A 17,778-nucleotide genomic window follows, 5' to 3' on the forward strand; every position below is an offset into this window, starting at 1 on the left:
TTGATGACGTTATTGATGTTTTTGGCTATGGAAGAGTACGTATTTAGGCTGACTGGTTGGTTTTGATGACGTTATTGATGTTTTTGGCTATGGTAGAGTACGTATTTAGGCTGACTGGTTGGTTTTGATGACGTTATTGATGTTTTTGGCTATGGTAGAGTACGTATTTAGGCTGACTGGTTGGTTTTGATGACGTTATTGATGTTTTTGGCTATGGTAGAGTACGTATTTAGGCTGACTGGTTGGTTTTGATGACGTTATTGATGTTTTTGGCTATGGTAGAGTACGTATTTAGGCTGACTGGTTGGTTTTGATGACGTTATTGATGTTTTTGGCTATGGTAGAGTACGTATTTAGGCTGACTGGTTGGTTTTGATGACGTTATTGATGTTTTTGGCTTTGGTAGAGTACGTATTTAGGCTGACTGGTTGGTTTTGATGACGTTATTGATGTTTTTGGCTTTGGTAGAGTACGTATTTAGGCTGACTGGTTGGTTTTGATGACGTTATTGATGTTTTTGGCTATGGTAGAGTACGTATTTAGGCTGACTATTGGTTTTGATGACGTTATTGATGTTTTTGGCTATGGTAGAGTACGTATTTAGGCTGACTGGTTGGTTTTGATGACGTTATTGATGTTTTTGGCTATGGTAGAGTACGTATTTAGGCTGACTGGTTGGTTTTGATGACGTTATTGATGCTGTTGGCTTTGGTAGAGTACGTATTTAGGCTGACTGGTTGGTTTTGATGACGTTATTGATGTTTTTGGCTATGGTAGAGTACGTATTTAGGCTGACTGGTTGGTTTTGATGACGTTATTGATGTTTTTGGCTATGGTAGAGTACGTATTTAGGCTGACTGGTTGGTTTTGATGACGTTATTGATGTTTTTGGCTTTGGTAGAGTACGTATTTAGGCTGACTGGTTGGTTTTGATGACGTTATTGATGTTTTTGGCTATGGTAGAGTACGTATTTAGGCTGACTGGTTGGTTTTGATGACGTTATTGATGTTTTTGGCTATGGTAGAGTACGTATTTAGGCTGACTGGTTGGTTTTGATGACGTTATTGATGTTTTTGGCTATGGTAGAGTACGTATTTAGGCTGACTGGTTGGTTTTGATGACGTTATTGATGTTTTTGGCTATGGCAGAGTACGTATTTAGGCTGACTGGTTGGTTTTGATGACGTTATTGATGCTGTTGGCTATGTCAGAGTACGTATTTAGGCTGACTGGTTGGTTTTGATGACGTTATTGATGTTTTTGGCTTTGGTAGAGTACGTATTTAGGCTGACTGGTTGGTTTTGATGACGTTATTGATGTTTTTGGCTATGGTAGAGTACGTATTTAGGCTGACTGGTTGGTTTTGATGACGTTATTGATGTTTTTGGCTATGGGAGAGTACGTATTTAGGCTGACTGGTTGGTTTTGATGACGTTATTGATGTTTTTGGCTATGGTAGAGTACGTATTTAGGCTGACTGGTTGGTTTTGATGACGTTATTGATGCTGTTGGCTATGGTAGAGTACGTATTTAGGCTGACTGGTTGGTTTTGATGACGTTATTGATGTTTTTGGCTTTGGTAGAGTAGAGTACGTATTTAGGCTGACTGGTTGGTTTTGATGACGTTATTGATGTTTTTGGCTATGGTAGAGTACGTATTTAGGCTGACTGGTTGGTTTTGATGACGTTATTGATGTTTTTGGCTATGGTAGAGTACGTATTTAGGCTGACTGGTTGGTTTTGATGACGTTATTGATGTTTTTGGCTATGGTAGAGTACGTATTTAGGCTGACTGGTTGGTTTTGATGACGTTATTGATGCTGTTGGCTATGGTAGAGTACGTATTTAGGCTGACTGGTTGGTTTTGATGACGTTATTGATGTTTTTGGCTATGGTAGAGTACGTATTTAGGCTGACTGGTTGGTTTTGATGACGTTATTGATGTTTTTGGCTATGGTAGAGTACGTATTTAGGCTGACTGGTTGGTTTTGATGACGGTATTGATGTTTTTGGCTTTGGCTATGGTAGAGTACGTATTTAGGCTGACTGGTTGGTTTTGATGACGTTATTGATGTTGTTAGCTATGGTAGAGTACGTATTTAGGCTGACTGGTTGGTTTTGATGACGTTATTGATGTTTTTGGCTATGGTAGAGTACGTATTTAGGCTGACTGGTTGGTTTTGATGACGTTATTGATGTTTTTGGCTATGGTAGAGTACGTATTTAGGCTGACTGGTTGGTTTTGATGACGTTATTGATGTTTTTGGCTATGGTAGAGTACGTATTTAGGCTGACTGGTTGGTTTTGATGACGTTATTGATGTTTTTGGCTATGGTAGAGTACGTATTTAGGCTGACTGGTTGGTTTTGATGACGTTATTGATGTTTTTGGCTATGGTAGAGTACGTATTTAGGCTGACTAGTTGGTTTTTATGACGTTATTGATGTTTTTGGAGTTGGTAGAGTACGTATTTAGGCTGACTGGTTGGTTTTGATGACGTTATTGATGTTTTTGGCTATGGTAGAGTACGTATTTAGGCTGACTGGTTGGTTTTGATGACGTTATTGATGTGTTTTTGGCTTTGGTAGAGTACGTATTTAGGCTGACTGGTTGGTTTTGATGACGTTATTGATGTTTTTGGCTATGGTAGAGTACGTATTTAGGCTGACTGGTTGCTTTTGATGACGTTATTGATGTTTTTGGCTATGTCAGAGTACGTATTTAGGCTGACTAGTTGGTTTTGATGACGTTATTGATGTTTTTGGCTATGGTAGAGTACGTATTTAGGCTGACTGGTTGGTTTTGATGACGTTATTGATGTTTTTGGCTATGGTAGAGTACGTATTTAGGCTGACTGGTTGGTTTTGATGACGTTATTGATGTTTTTGGCTTTGGTAGAGTACGTATTTAGGCTGACTTGTTGGTTTTGATGACGTTATTGATGTTTTTGGCTATGGTAGAGTACGTATTTAGGCTGACTGGTTGGTTTTGATGACGTTATTGATGTTTTTGGCTTTGGTAGAGTACGTATTTAGGCTGACTGGTTGGTTTTGATGACGTTATTGATGTTTTTGGCTATGGTAGAGTACGTATTTAGGCTGACTGGTTGGTTTTGATGACGTTATTGATGTTTTTGGCTTTGGTAGAGTACGTATTTAGGCTGACTGGTTGGTTTTGATGACGTTATTGATGTTTTTGGCTATGGTAGAGTACGTATTTAGGCTGACTGGTTGGTTTTGATGACGTTATTGGTGCTGTTGGCTATGGTAGAGTACGTATTTAGGCTGACTGGTTGGTTTTGATGACGTTATTGATGCTGTTGGCTATGGTAGAGTACGTATTTAGGCTGACTGGTTGGTTTTGATGACGTTATTGATGTTTTTGGCTTTGGTAGAGTACGTATTTAGGCTGACTGGTTGGTTTTGATGACGTTATTGATGTTTTTGGCTATGGTAGAGTACGTATTTAGGCTGACTGGTTGGTTTTGATGACGTTATTGATGTTTTTTTTGGCTATCGTATAGTACGTAATTACGCTGACTGGTTGGTTTTGATGACGTTATTGATGTTTTTGGCTATGGTAGAGTACGTATTTAGGCTGACTGGTTGGTTTTGATGACGTTATTGATGTTTTTGGCTATGGTAGAGTACGTATTTAGGCTGACTGGTTGGTTTTGATGACGTTATTGATGTTTTTGGCTATGGTAGAGTACGTATTTAGGCTGACTAGTTGGTTTTGATGACGTTATTGATGTTTTTGGCTTTGGTAGAGTACGTATTTAGGCTGACTGGTTGGTTTTGATGACGTTATTGATGTTTTTGGCTTTGGTAGAGTACGTATTTAGGCTGACTGGTTGGTTTTGATGACGTTATTGATGTTTTTGGCTTTGGTAGAGTACGTATTTAGGCTGACTGGTTGGTTTTGATGACGTTATTGATGTTTTTGGCTATGGTAGAGTACGTATTTAGGCTGACTAGTTGGTTTTGATGACGTTATTGATGTTTTTGGCTATGGTAGAGTACGTATTTAGGCTGACTGGTTGGTTTTGATGACGTTATTGATGTTTTTGGCTTTGGTAGAGTACGTATTTAGGCTGACTGGTTGGTTTTGAGACGTTATTGCTATTGTTACGCTGCTGTATTGATGTTTTTGGCTTGGTAGAGTACGTTTTTAGGCTGACTGGTTGGTTTTGATGACGTTATTGATTTTTTTGGCTTTGGTAGGTACTGGTTGGTTTTGTAAACACTACATTGGTTTTATTTTCTATACGTTCAGGCTGACAGAGTTTTGATGACGTTATTGATGTTTTTGGCTATATGGTAGAGTACGTATTTGATAACAGAATGTGGTCAAGTTTGATGTAACCTTACCTGAGTGATGGGATAGCCTATCATTAATATCAACAAATTTTGGCTGCATAATGTATTGATGAATACTGTTGGTATACCATTATAGTACCGATAACCTGACCGCGTTATCTTACATATCCAGTTGAATTACGCCGACGGAAAGCGTTCGTAAGACACATCCGTTCCCACACTTCAGCTTAGTGCATGATTGTGTACACTTTTAACAATTTAAAACTAACATTGGCAGCGGTAATCTACCCTAATATCCTGGATGGACTGTTTGCCACGGGTTCGTAGTGTAAAGGAGTTCGAACAGAGAACAGCCTGACAGGAGGGTCTGTTCTCCTTGAGTCCGCACAGAGTACACCCCAACAGGAGGGTCTGTTCTCCAGGAGACCGTACATAGTACATCCCGACAGGAGGGACTGTTCTCCAGGAGTTCGTACAGAGTACATCCTGACAGGAGGGTCTGTTCTCCAGGAGTTCGTACATAGTACATCCCGACAGGAGGGACTGTTCTCCAGGAGTTCGTACAGAGTACATCCTGACAGGAGGGTCTGTTCTCCAGGAGACCGTACAGAGTACATCCCGACAGGAGGGACTGTTCTCCAGGAGTTCGTACAGAGTACATCCTGACAGGAGGGTCTATTCTCCAGGAATCCGTACAGAGTACATCTCCACAGGAGGGTCTGTTCTCCAGGAGTCCGTGCATAGTACACCCCGACAGGAGGGTCTGTTCTCCAGGAGTCCGTACAGCGTAACCCAAACAGAAACACTGTTCTCCAGACTCTTACCATATACCGGTCAACCTTGCAAGTATTACACTGTGTTGAAATTCATTAGAATTACTTCTTATTTTTAATATAACATAGGATGAATCTATCACCAGTTGAGTAGATACTATTTTGAGATGTCAGCGAACACGTTAAAATGAACGTTGACCTACATCACCAGCATTAGTGTGAAGTGCCTTAAAAGCATTAAGTGTTTATATGATGATTCATTTGAATGATACTTTGATTCTTAAACTAAATAGGATTGTATTATGTGCACACGTGTCCAGTTTTAGACCATCGTGCTCCGTTGTATTTGCTCTCGACAAGACGTCTTTTTATCACTATTCTAAGTCACGAATTACGAACTGAAGAAAACATTTATAACTGCATTGGCACCTGAAAGTTGCTTTTGCATGGGATAGTTTGTCATTAATATCCGGAAACCTTGGCTGCATAATATATTTCATCATAGACGTTTATGCGTGTCATGACCATGTTGAAAATGAATAAATAAATAAATAAATAAAACACAAGCAAATGAATATCAACAACCGTTGTAAATATACCACATATGCCACAGCTTCGGATAGAATTACGAGGCTAACATAAAATTATTAAAAACAAAGTGTAAGAATATTTTCCATTTCGTTGTTGACAGGAGAGTATACATCATGGTGCAGATATTTAGATTGATGTCTTCAGTATTTATAACGATGATCTGTATCACTGAAGAAGCTGCCGCCGACAGATGTAAGAAATACGCCGACCAAGTCCTTCTCGTGTCCATGGACGGGTTCAGATATGACTATCCAGAAAAAACGCCCACACCAAACTTCGACAAAATGGCGCGAAATGGAGTGAGAGCGCAATACGTCAACAATACATTCCTCACCAAGACCTTCCCAACCCACTACAGCATCGTTACAGGTAGGAGTAATGTTGAGTGTGTATCTAGTACATGTCTAAGATTCAGTGAAATCTTTTTCCGGGGGAGAGGGATATATTAAAAAGTATATTTATGATCATTTAAAAGTAAACATCTCGATCCATTTATTTCTCCAAAATGCTTATTTATTTCCTGTATCTATACTTTCTTATTTCTACGTAATCGTATCATCCAAGATTTCTGTCTATTGGGAATAATTTTGAAAAATACAGTTTAGTATATATTCAATAGGTGCTGAAATAAAATGGCAGGTGTTTTATGAATAGACCACGTTGGAGTGATAATGTGGTATAGGCTACAATTACTTGATAGTACTTGATGATACATAATGGGGAGGGGTTTTTGGTCAAATGAGTAATGAACGAGGCCAGTAGAACAAGTGCATTGACATTCAGGACTGTGTTGTTTTTTGCATGTAGTTGTACTTTTGACACCAAATTTACAAAAATTACAAATATAAAAAGGCATGTCATATACTATAAAATCGCTTGTTAATCACAGGACTGTACGATGAAAGTCACGGAATTGTTGGAAATACCATGTACGATCCTCAATTCGACGAAATCTTCACCCTGGCGTCAAAAGAGACGAAATGGTGGGACAGTGGAGAACCCATTTGGATAACAGCCCGAAAGCACGGCCTTACTTCCGGTACCATGTTCTGGCCCGGAAGTGAAGTGGAGATTCAAGGAATGTATGCAAACAAGTGGTATAACTATGATAAATCCATTACTTTCGATCAACGTATAGATATCGTCATTAACATGCTGAAACACGACAAATTTAATTTTGTAACCACTTATTTTCACGAGCCGGACCGGACTGGACACATCTACGGACCAAATTCACCGGAAATTGTCGAAAAGATCACGGAGATGGACACACTTCTCGGAACACTCTTGGACAAATTGACTGCAAATGGACTCCAAAATAAAGTTAATCTAATCCTGACAAGTGACCACGGAATGACCGAAATAGATTGCGAGAACAAACTTTTGGATATTTACAATTTAGTGGATAAATCCTTGATCGAGCGCACAGTGGACAGTGGTCCGATTATGCACGTGGTTCCAAATGTTGGACAGGGAGATACTATTTTAAATGCAATAAATAATCACCCTCACTTCACAGCCTACAGAAAAGCTGATATACCTGACAGATGGCACTATAAAAACAACCGAAGAGTAATGCCGATCTTTGTGGTGTCCGATGAAGGATGGTCTATAACAGAGGTAAATACAAATTTAAATATACATGTCAGGTAAACAAAATGTATTGTTTATGCCAAAGATGAATATTATATCTTAAAAATATTGATGTTAGTGTTTTAGAAGTTATTAACCGCACCAAGTCAACAGTGGAAAAGGTATCAATAATATGGAAGAGTCAATGCCTTAAACGAGGGCAGCGTGGAGATGGTTTTTTTTTTTTTTTTTTTTACGAAATTGTCATATTTTCAAATCGAAGACAAGTGTAAGTTTTCAAAAACCTATTTTTAATACAAAGGAATCGACAATAATCATTTACATAGTTTCTCTTAAATCAATCTTTGTATTTGAGAACATAGTATTTATTTATACATGTTTGCATGCAGGAAAATAACGAAAATTATTTTGAGAAATAACACCGTCTATGGCCTCAATGTACTTTGCAAAAATCATGGAAGACCGTATTACCTACATCAGTAAAAAAAATTCTGCGTTTCATATTTTGGAATAATGTTGTTCGTGTTATTGTGTGTTTTTGTATGTTCCGTGGTTTTAACCGGAAGTTAGATAAAAAGGAAAGCAAATGAAATTTGATACGAAAATCTATTGTCTGAAACAAGCTTTGGCTTAACAGGTTTCAATTTCTAATGTATCTGTTATTATGTTTGAATGGTTTTCAAATATATATTTGAAGGATTTTTTTTAGTAGGGCAGGATAACTATCTTTATTGAATTCCCTCACGACACTCTATACCATCAATCACTTGCTATCAAAGATCCATTTTGGTGTCTGTTGTCAGTGACTATTACTTCGCAAAATAAACGATTATTCTTTCGTCATTTTTGAGATGGATCTTCGAATTAATCACTATAACTCAAGACAAATGGAGTCGTTTATTCAATCGTAAGAAAAGCAATGACAGAAAAAAAACTGCAACATTAAAAGAATAAAAAAAGCTTTGTTACGTTCGTTTCAGAATGCTACTGCCATTAGACTCAATCCAGGAAAAGGTAACCATGGATACGACAACGATTTGATGTCAATGAAGCCGATATTTTATGCCATGGGTCCTAACTTCCGGTCGAACTTCCTTGCACCACCACTCAGGTCAGTTGATATTTACACACTGGTGTGTGAACTACTTGGTATTTCGCCGTCTCCTAACAACGGTACCCTAGACAACACAGCAGACCTCTTGCAACCTTTCAACAACGACCAACAAATTTGTGATGGGGCTATCAGTTTCACTTCTGGAAGACTGAGTCTTCTGTCATGGATTCTTTCCGTCGTTGTCATGGTTATGACATAAAAAAGTTACATAACAGAGACGGAAATGTCGAAGTCCAGCGAAATCTTGGAAATGGAAAGTTGAGACCGAAAGGAGTGCACATCTTGTAACCACAATAAACACCAATACTACAATCTATTGCACAAATACATATAGTTGTACATCGTCTCTTGGATATGACACTCACGACCTACAGCCTGGATGATTTATATTAATCTGTGTGTTCCCATTGTCTTTTTTTCTGTGGGTTTCAGTCAATAAACAGTATATCATAGGAAAACCTAACCACTACAAATCTTTACAATTGAAATAATTTATTATAGATATTGGCGTTACATATACAGAAGCATACAGGAAGCATGAGGAGAGAAGTATCATTACAAACCATAACAACCATTAAACGTCAGCATTAAAGAAGAAAGTTTTAAACATATTCCTGAGTTAAGCCATCGACTTCATGATAATATATGACATTCAACATTCTGTTGACATCATCAAAACTGTAAGTCACTTTATCAACTAATTATTAGGTAATAGTCAATTACCTTACCACTTTGAAACTCCAGTTAAGCATTCAATACCATCGTCAACATCAACAGATCTTTTATTCTAATTATCTCTGACAGAGCAGCTACGTCACAAACGTACAGTGTGAATTCAAACTACTTTTATCATTTATAAATGATCTTATGTATCGTAAAACATTATTTCTGACACCATTTCATTCTAATAAGTCTATGTACAATAATAAATGGCTCCCACCATCACAACTGGTATTTCCTATGCAATATTCATATTTACATGTTGTATAATGAACTCTGACAACTTAAATGTGTATATCACAGTGAATTTTAACATATGACGTAGTTACAAAAACAATTTTAGAAAACTCGAATTATAATGGGTTGTTCGGCAACTTGTATTACTACTCAATACGAGTAGTCTCCCTTACTCAACCTTTTTACTTGTGGAGAGGAATAAAACTACTGCAATAAACATGACTAGCTAGTATCACAGATATCGTTATATTGGCACACACTAAATAATACCCTTGTTTGCCGGAATATTATTTCATATTGTTGAAGACAAGGTGATTTACTTAAGATAGCTTGTGAATATAATCAGTATAGATGATTACATACAAACGTACATACAAATATGGTACAGACGCTGTGTCCTTTGTATGTCTGAAGCAACATTTTCAACGGTTTACAGCATCTACATAGGACATTGACGTTTGGCATTTCGACAAGTAGTCACGCTTGCTTTACAATGTAAAGGGACACAAACATTAAACATAACACGTAAAATTATCAGGGAAAAAAGGGCATGATTCTAAACGCACTTAATATTTGTCATCATTAGGGGAAATTGTAAGTTGTGTCGTCTGGCATTTCCTCCTCAAGCACTGTTTTGTAAGCCATTTCTACTCATCCCAGATGCAAGTGCATCACCATCACATTTTCTACTTACAAAATTACATTTTGATTATTTGTTTTTTCGGTAGCTGGTGTTTGATGGTGTTGCTTGCTGCTGTTTTGCTGTCGTTTTATGTTGTTTGCTACTGTTTGCTGTTGTTCGCTGTTGCTTTGCTATTTTTTGCCGCTGTTTGGTGTTGTTTTGCTGCTGCTGAAATTACCACATTTTCTATTTGCAAAGTTCACATTTTTCAAAATAATATTTTGATTTTTTTTCAACATTTCTAATGATAGCGAAAAAAAAACACAACTTTGGTTGTTGGTTTCTGCTGTTTAATTCTGTTTTGCTGCTGATTGTAGTTGTTTTGCTGCTGTTTGCTGTTTTTATTGATAACATTCTAGCTTTTTAGAATTCATATTAAAAAAAAAATTACTTATTTACATTTTAAACTGGCAAACTGTTTTAAGTAGGCTGAGGAGGATTAATAGTAGTATTCTTCCACAACTATACACATGAAACTAGGTCACATTTTGATAACAGAATGAGGTCATGTTTGGTGTTTTCTTCAAATAACGTGTATGAAAAATCGTATATAACACTTTGGTTATGTTTCCATCTAAATAAATATTTTATTGACATAAATGGAAATTTAACATTCCTTCAGATAAAAATTAGGTAACAGAAGTTTTAACTTATCTTAATAAAGTTCATTATTCGTTATGCTTCTCAAGTCTTTGGTACATAGTAAAAGTTCTTTAGCTCTATAGTAAGGTACTCTTCTCCGTCAGAAAACATAAAATATTAGTTTTAGATAATCATACTCGCTGCTGATTGTTAATAACATTTCATATCAAAATGACATGGAATAGCCTATCATTAATATCAACAAACTTTGGCTGCATGCTAAATTGCTCAATACTGTCTGTTTATCATTATAGTCTCAATAACCTGACCGAGTTATATTACTCCTTATCGCTTGCTTGTGTACACTACTGAAGATTTATTAGTGCTGATAACGGTTGTGTGACAGTTTGCCAACACTGGGTAGATGAAAGAAAATGGAGAACAAAGGAAAAACAATTATAGTTTGTTCTATAAAAGTGCCACCTGTTACCTGTAAAAATTTCCCTGTACAGATAAATTTACCTGTATATAACATATCTATTTTCAAATTACTATGTAGTAAAATGATGATATATAGCGCTTTAGTTTCTTAAAATAAAAATAAAAGAAATTAATAAACAAAAATATTTTTAATTTAATCAAAATCTTATACATTCATAATATATACTTACTTTTCAAATAAACATATATACAAGTGAATTAAGTAGCACTACCAATATTAACTAATATAAAAAATGACTCCTATTGCGAATAAATACAAATATATAGCACTAATATCATTAATGTAATTATATGATAAACATGTAACACAAAACACATCTTCGTCGCCGAGATGAACAAGGTGAGAAGCTGCATTGGCGTAATCCATCAGGTCCATTGTGTTGTTGTGAAGACGTTCCTTCAGCTGTGCGAGTCTGTGTTCAATGGTCCGGTATTTCTTTGCCCGTGGTCTGTAAGATCCTCCTGTGCTGCGCTGTATCCTGGTAATCTCGTTGACTGCCTGTATCTCCTGAAATATCCGGATCAGTGTGTAGATGTTCGGGTGGGAGAGTTGTGTCTTCTTCTTCAGCTTCCCGTGCCAGGCTTCCAGGTGGTTGGTGGTTCTGGGTCCTTCTGTGTCGTGATGGTTCCACATGCGTTTGTTTCCTTCTTTCCAGTGAGTGACGACGTAATCAGTGATGCGGGTTGTGTCGCAGGGTACATGAGCATCCTCCAGTTCCTCCAGGGCGTTGAACCAAACATCCTCGACGCGGTCCAGTGGTACCAGGGGTAGTACTGCTGCTAATCTCACAAGGCGGTTGATGTCGTCGTTTTCTTGGTAGGGTATCTTTAGGCCATTGGTCTGGGCGTTCTTCCAAATACACTGGGTGTAGTGATCTCTCGGGCTATAACATTTGCTTGATCAGCGGGATGAGTGTGGTCATGTTGTCCAAATCCAGTGGGGAGAACGTTCATGGTGTTGATGGTGGCTGCGCAGGTTGCAACAACGCATCTCCAGTATGTTCTCTCAGCACGTCTGGTCTTGACGCTGAAGTTGTAACCGTTGTGGGTCAGGTTCTGTCGTCCAAATTTGTTACGAACAAATTTGATCTGTATCTGTGCATTTGCCATAGTTGTTGTTCAGAATCGTAGTGATGAATCGAATGATGATTTCCAAAAATATGCATGTATTTATACCTAAGGAAAAGGCTTGGGATGTTCATAGTGACAAGTGTTTCATGTCATCAGTGATGATATTTTTCTGAAACAGCTTGGTTAATTTAATAAAGTACCCATTTACTAAGGAAATAGCTTGGGATGTTCATAGTGACAAGTGTTTCATGTCATCAGTGATGATAGTTTTCTGAAACAACTTGGTCAATTTGATAAAGTACCCATTTACTATAATTACTATAACGCCATAAGGCTAAAATATTTCATTATTATTTTTAACGATATAATAACACTTTTGTTTAATACAATACCCTATCTATATCTACAATATAAAATACTAAATACAATTATTGTAAATAAACAAGATGATAGTAAATACAATAAATAAATATATCATTTTTATAAAATACTAAATAGAATGAATGTAAATGTACAATTTCTTAAATTAACCAACTATATTAGCCTACATTACCACTGTATAAGTCTATAGTCAAAATATTTGCCCACAAAGTATCTCCCACAGGTAAACAGACATTCTACAGGTAACCCGTAATTTAGAAACTGACTTTAATCCCTTAATATAACATACCAGAAAACTGGTGTTGGCAAACTGGGAACACCCCCCTGATACCATTGGTGACAAGCAGCGTTTATCTACCCGAATTAATATTAAGGGTCTGTTCTCCAGGAGTCAATACAGAGTACGCCCCGACAGGAGGATCTGTTCTCCAGACTTTTACCATATACCGGTCAACCTTGCAAGTATTAATTACACTGTTGAAATTCATTAGAATAACTTTTACTTTCCCATATTACATATGCTGAATCTATCACCAGTGGAGTAGCTTCTATTTTGAGATGTCAGCGAACACGTTAAAAATGAACGTTTACCTTCATCACCAGTATTAGTGTGAAGCCACTCAAAAGCACTAAGTGTTTATATGATGATTCATTTAAATGATACTTTGATTCTTAAACCAAATAGGATTGTATTATGTGCACACATGTCCAGTTTTAGACCACCATTGTATTTGTTCTCGAAAAGATTTCTTTTTATCACCATTCTAAGTCACGAATTACAAACTGCTTTTGCATGGGATAGCCTGTCATTAACCTTGTCTGCATAATATATTTCATCATAGACGTTTATGCGTGCCATGACCATGTTGAAAATGAATAAATAAATAAATAAAACACAAGCAAATGAATATCAACAACCGTTGTAAATATACCACATATGCCACAGCTTCGGATATAATTACGAGGCTAACATAAAATTATTAAAAACAAAGTGTAAGAATATTTTTCCATTTCGTTGTTGACAGGAGAGGATACATCATGGTGCAGATATTTAGATTGATGTCTTCAGTATTTATAACGATGATCTGTATCACTGAAGAAGCTGCCGCCGACAGATGTAAGAAATACGCCGACCAAGTCCTTCTCGTGTCCATGGACGGGTTCAGATATGACTATCCAGAAAAAACGCCCACACCAAACTTCGACAAAATGGCGCGAAATGGAGTGAGGGTGCAATACGTCAACAATACATTCCCAACCAAGACCTTCCCAACCCACTACAGCATCGCTACAGGTAGGAGTAATGTTGAGTCTGGTGTGCATCTGGAGTTAGTACATGTCATAGATTCAGTTAACCATCCAAGATTTCTATCTATGGGGAATAATTTTAAAAACGGAATTTAGTATATGTTCTAATGGTTGTAATTGTAATGATTATGTGGATATAGGCTACAATTACTGGAATAGTACTTGATGATACACAATGGGAAGGGGGTCAAATGAGTAACGAACGAGGCCAGTAGAACAAGTGCCGTGACTTCAGGATTGTGTTCTTGTTTGCATGTAGTTGTATTATTGACACAAGTACAAACATTACAAATTTTAAAAGTATGTCAGATACTTTAAAATCTCTTTTTAATCACAGGACTGTACGATGAAAGTCATGGAATTGTTGGAAATACCATGTACGATCCGATATTCGACGAAATCTTCACCATGGGGTCAAAGGAGACGAAATGGTGGAACAGTGGAGAACCCATTTGGATAACAGCCCGAAAGCACGGCCTTACTTCCGGTACCATGTTCTGGCCCGGAAGTGAAGTGGAGATTCAAGGAATGTATGCAAACAAGTGGTATAATTATAATGAATCCATTTCTTTCGATCAACGTATAGATATCGTCATTAACATGCTGAAACACGACAAATTTAATTTTGTAACCACTTATTTTCACGAGCCGGACCGGACTGGACACAACTACGGACCAAATTCACCGGAAATTGTCGAAAAGATCACGGAGATGGACACACTTCTCGGAACACTCTTGGACAAATTGACTGCAAATGGACTCCAAAATAAAGTTAATCTAATCCTGACAAGTGACCACGGAATGACCGATGTAGATTACGAGAACAAACTCGTGGACATTTACAATTTAGTGGATAAATCCTTGATCGAGCGCACAGTGGACAGTGGTCCGATTATGCACGTGGTTCCAAATGTTGGACAGGGAGACGTTGTTTTAAATGCAATAAATAATCACCCTCACTTCACAGCCTACAGAAAAGCTGATATACCTGACAGATGGCACTATAAAAACAACCGAAGAATAATGCCGATCTTTGTGGTGTCCGATGAAGGATGGTCTATAACAGAGGTAAATAAAAATTTAAATATACATGTCAGGTAAACAAAATGTATTGTTTATGCCAAAGATGAATTATGTATCTTAAAATATTTATAACTGCACCGAGTCAACATTGGGAAAGAATCAATAATATGGAACAGTCAATGTCTTAAACGAGGGCAGCGTCCAGATGGTTTATGCTTTATGAAAATGTCATGTTTTCATTTCGAAATGTAAGTTTTCAAAACCTTTTTTTCAATACAAAGGAATTGACAATTATTGTTTATTTCTTTTAAATCAGTATTTGTAACTGAGAACCTAGTATTGATGTATACATGCATGCAGGAAAAAAAGAAAAGATTGTGAGAAATAACACCGTCTATGACCTCAATTTACCTCGCAAAAATCATGGAAGACTATTTTGTGAATGCTTATTGCAACTTCCGTGACCATGAATTTGAAATAGCATAGTGCTTCTTCGACATACAGATTATCAGTGACGTCAATGTCGAGTTGTGCTTATAATAATTAGCAGACACAGCAACAGACCAGATGCTCTGTGGTAAATGTTATCAGTTCAAATTTAACAAAAGCAAACCTTTTTGGTGTTCTTCTATCTTTTTAAGCTAGAGATTCGTCAATATTTTATGCCACATTGAATGCAAAACGCACTGGTAACGATCTTATGGGCTTTACATGCACTGCATTACTTACATCAGTAAAATCTTTTCTGCGTTTCGTATTTTAGAATAATTTTGTTCCTGTCATTGTGTGTTTTAGTATGTGCCGTGGTTTTAACCGGAAGTTAGATAAAAAGGAAAGCAAATGTAATTTGATACGGATTTGCTAAATTCTACTGTCTGAAACAAGCTTTGGCTTAACAGGTTTCAATTTTTAATGTATGTTTTATTATGTCTGAATGGTTTCCAAATAAATGTTTAAGGATTTTTTTTGTAGGGCGGGATATTTTTGGATAAGAAATCGATTTATCAAATACTTTTTTTTTTTTTAACTTTTTTCAACCACATTGAATTCCCTTACGGCAATCTATACCATAAAGCACTTGCTATCAAAGATCCATTTTGGTGTCTGCTGTCATTGACTATCACTTCGCCAAATAAACGATAATTCTTTCGTCATTTTTAGATGGATCTTAGAATTAATCACTATCACACTCGACAGTTGATTTTTTTATTCAATCGTGCGAAAAGCAATGACGGAAAAAACTGCAACATTAAAAGAATAAAAATGTTTTGATACGTTCGTTTCAGAATGCTACCGCCAGTAGACTCAGTCCAAGAAAAGGTAACCATGGATACGACAACGATTTGATGTCAATGAAGCCGATATTTTATGCCATGGGTCCTAACTTCCGGTCGAACTTCCTTGCACCACCACTCAGGTCAATTGATATTTACACACTGGTGTGTGAACTACTTGGTATTTCGCCGTCTCCTAACAACGGTACCCTAGACAACACAGCAGACCTCTTGCAACCTTTCAACAACGACCAACAAATTTGCGATGGGGCCACCAGCTTCAATTTTGGAAGACTGAGTCTCCTGTCATGGATTGCTTCCGTCGTTGTCATGGTTACGACATAAAAAGAAAAATTACATTACAGAGACGGAAATGTCGAAGTCCAGCGAAATCTTGGAAATGGAAAGTTGAGACCGGGGTCTTAGAAATGAAATTCCAACATTGGACATTAGTTTAGATGTTTGTATTCTGTAGTAACTCATAACTTAATAGTCTCATAGCCAATATGGCCTACATTATTCCCGAAAGGAAAGGAGTGCACATCTTGTATACACCAATACTAGAATCTAATACACAAATACATATAGTTGCACATCGTCTCTTGGATACGACTCTCACGACCTACAGCTTGGAGGATATATTTCAATCTATATGTTCCCATTGTCTTTTTTCTGTGGGTTTCAGGAACTCATCAGAAAAACGTGTTAATGAACAGTATATCACGGAAAAAAACCAAACCACTACAAATCTTTACAATTTAAATAGTTTATTATAGCTATTGGCGTTACATATAAAGAAGCATACAGGAAGCATGAGGAGAGAAGTATCATTACAAACCATAACAACCATTAAACGTCAGCATTAAAGAAGAAAGTTTTAAACATATTCCTTACGTGTAATAAATATAAACTCTGAATTAACATGTTGACTTCATAATAATATATGACATTCAATATTCTGTTTATATCATAAAAACTGATGAAATCAGTTCTCAAATACATTGTATAACTCCAATTCATCATTATAATACAGACACTTTATCAGCTAATTATCAATTATTAGGTAATAGTCAATTACCTTACCACTGTGAAACTCCAGTTAAGCATTTAACACCGTCGTAAACATCAACAGATCTTTTATTCTAATAAACTCTATGTCAACATCATTATTCTTTGTCAAAAGTTCAATTTTGTGCATAAGGTATATCGGATCTAATTTACAAAATACCACAAAAGAAACAACTAACGATACTCTTATTAAGTTACTGTAAAGGTGTATACCTGATGGGTTACTTCAATGAATATTAACCTAAAGTGTTTCAATACATTACAAATACTCATATTCCAATCGTTCTTGTATCAGTAGCCTTATACACATCTGAATTGATTTGTGAATTACACTTATGAACATTTGTTTCAACGGCTTCGTTATTTCAAATATATGTATTTGTTTGGAAGAAAACTAAAAATACAGCTGAAGCCGTTGCAGAGTGAGTATTATCTCTGACAGAACAGCTACGTCTCAAACGTACAGTGTGAATTCAAACTACTTTTATCATTTATAAATGATCCTATGTATCGTAAAACATTATTTCTGACATCATTTCAT

At 36.7% G+C, this 17,778-nt stretch overlaps 2 protein-coding genes across 2 annotated transcripts; both read left to right on the plus strand.

The window, feature by feature from the left end:
• The first annotated feature begins 5,812 nt into the window (after positions 1-5,812).
• LOC132551756 (bis(5'-adenosyl)-triphosphatase enpp4-like) lies at positions 5,813-8,756 on the plus strand. The gene is made up of 3 exons (XM_060215891.1): positions 5,813-6,052; positions 6,573-7,303; positions 8,257-8,756. Exons 1-3 carry the CDS (start codon positions 5,818-5,820, stop codon positions 8,587-8,589), a joined length of 1,299 nt encoding a protein of 432 aa, XP_060071874.1. The 5' UTR covers positions 5,813-5,817; the 3' UTR covers positions 8,590-8,756.
• Positions 8,757-13,643: 4,887 nt separating this feature from the next.
• LOC132551745 (ectonucleotide pyrophosphatase/phosphodiesterase family member 5-like) lies at positions 13,644-16,514 on the plus strand. Its single transcript, XM_060215879.1, has 3 exons — positions 13,644-13,858; positions 14,210-14,940; positions 16,182-16,514. Exons 1-3 carry the CDS (start codon positions 13,645-13,647, stop codon positions 16,512-16,514), a joined length of 1,278 nt encoding a protein of 425 aa, XP_060071862.1. The 5' UTR covers position 13,644.
• Positions 16,515-17,778: the final 1,264 nt, after the last annotated feature.

The sequence above is a fragment of the Ylistrum balloti genome, unplaced genomic scaffold (genome assembly GCF_031769215.1).
Source record: "Ylistrum balloti isolate Yb309-2 unplaced genomic scaffold, AGI_CSIRO_Ybal_v1 Utg370212, whole genome shotgun sequence".
Lineage (NCBI taxonomy): Eukaryota > Metazoa > Mollusca > Bivalvia > Pectinida > Pectinidae > Ylistrum > Ylistrum balloti.

Bases quoted from the DNA above. Each gene is read 5' to 3' on its own strand.
- LOC132551756 (XM_060215891.1), top strand. From the start codon at position 5,818: ATGTCTTCAGTATTTATAACGATGATCTGTATCACTGAAGAAGCTGCC. The intron at 6,053-6,572 runs GTAGGAGTAATG...TGTTAATCACAG, and splicing joins CCACTACAGCATCGTTACAG to GACTGTACGATGAAAGTCAC. The intron at 7,304-8,256 runs GTAAATACAAAT...CGTTCGTTTCAG, and splicing joins AAGGATGGTCTATAACAGAG to AATGCTACTGCCATTAGACT.
- LOC132551745 (XM_060215879.1), top strand. From the start codon at position 13,645: ATGATCTGTATCACTGAAGAAGCTGCCGCCGACAGATGTAAGAAATAC. The intron at 13,859-14,209 runs GTAGGAGTAATG...TTTTAATCACAG, and splicing joins CCACTACAGCATCGCTACAG to GACTGTACGATGAAAGTCAT. The intron at 14,941-16,181 runs GTAAATAAAAAT...CGTTCGTTTCAG, and splicing joins AAGGATGGTCTATAACAGAG to AATGCTACCGCCAGTAGACT.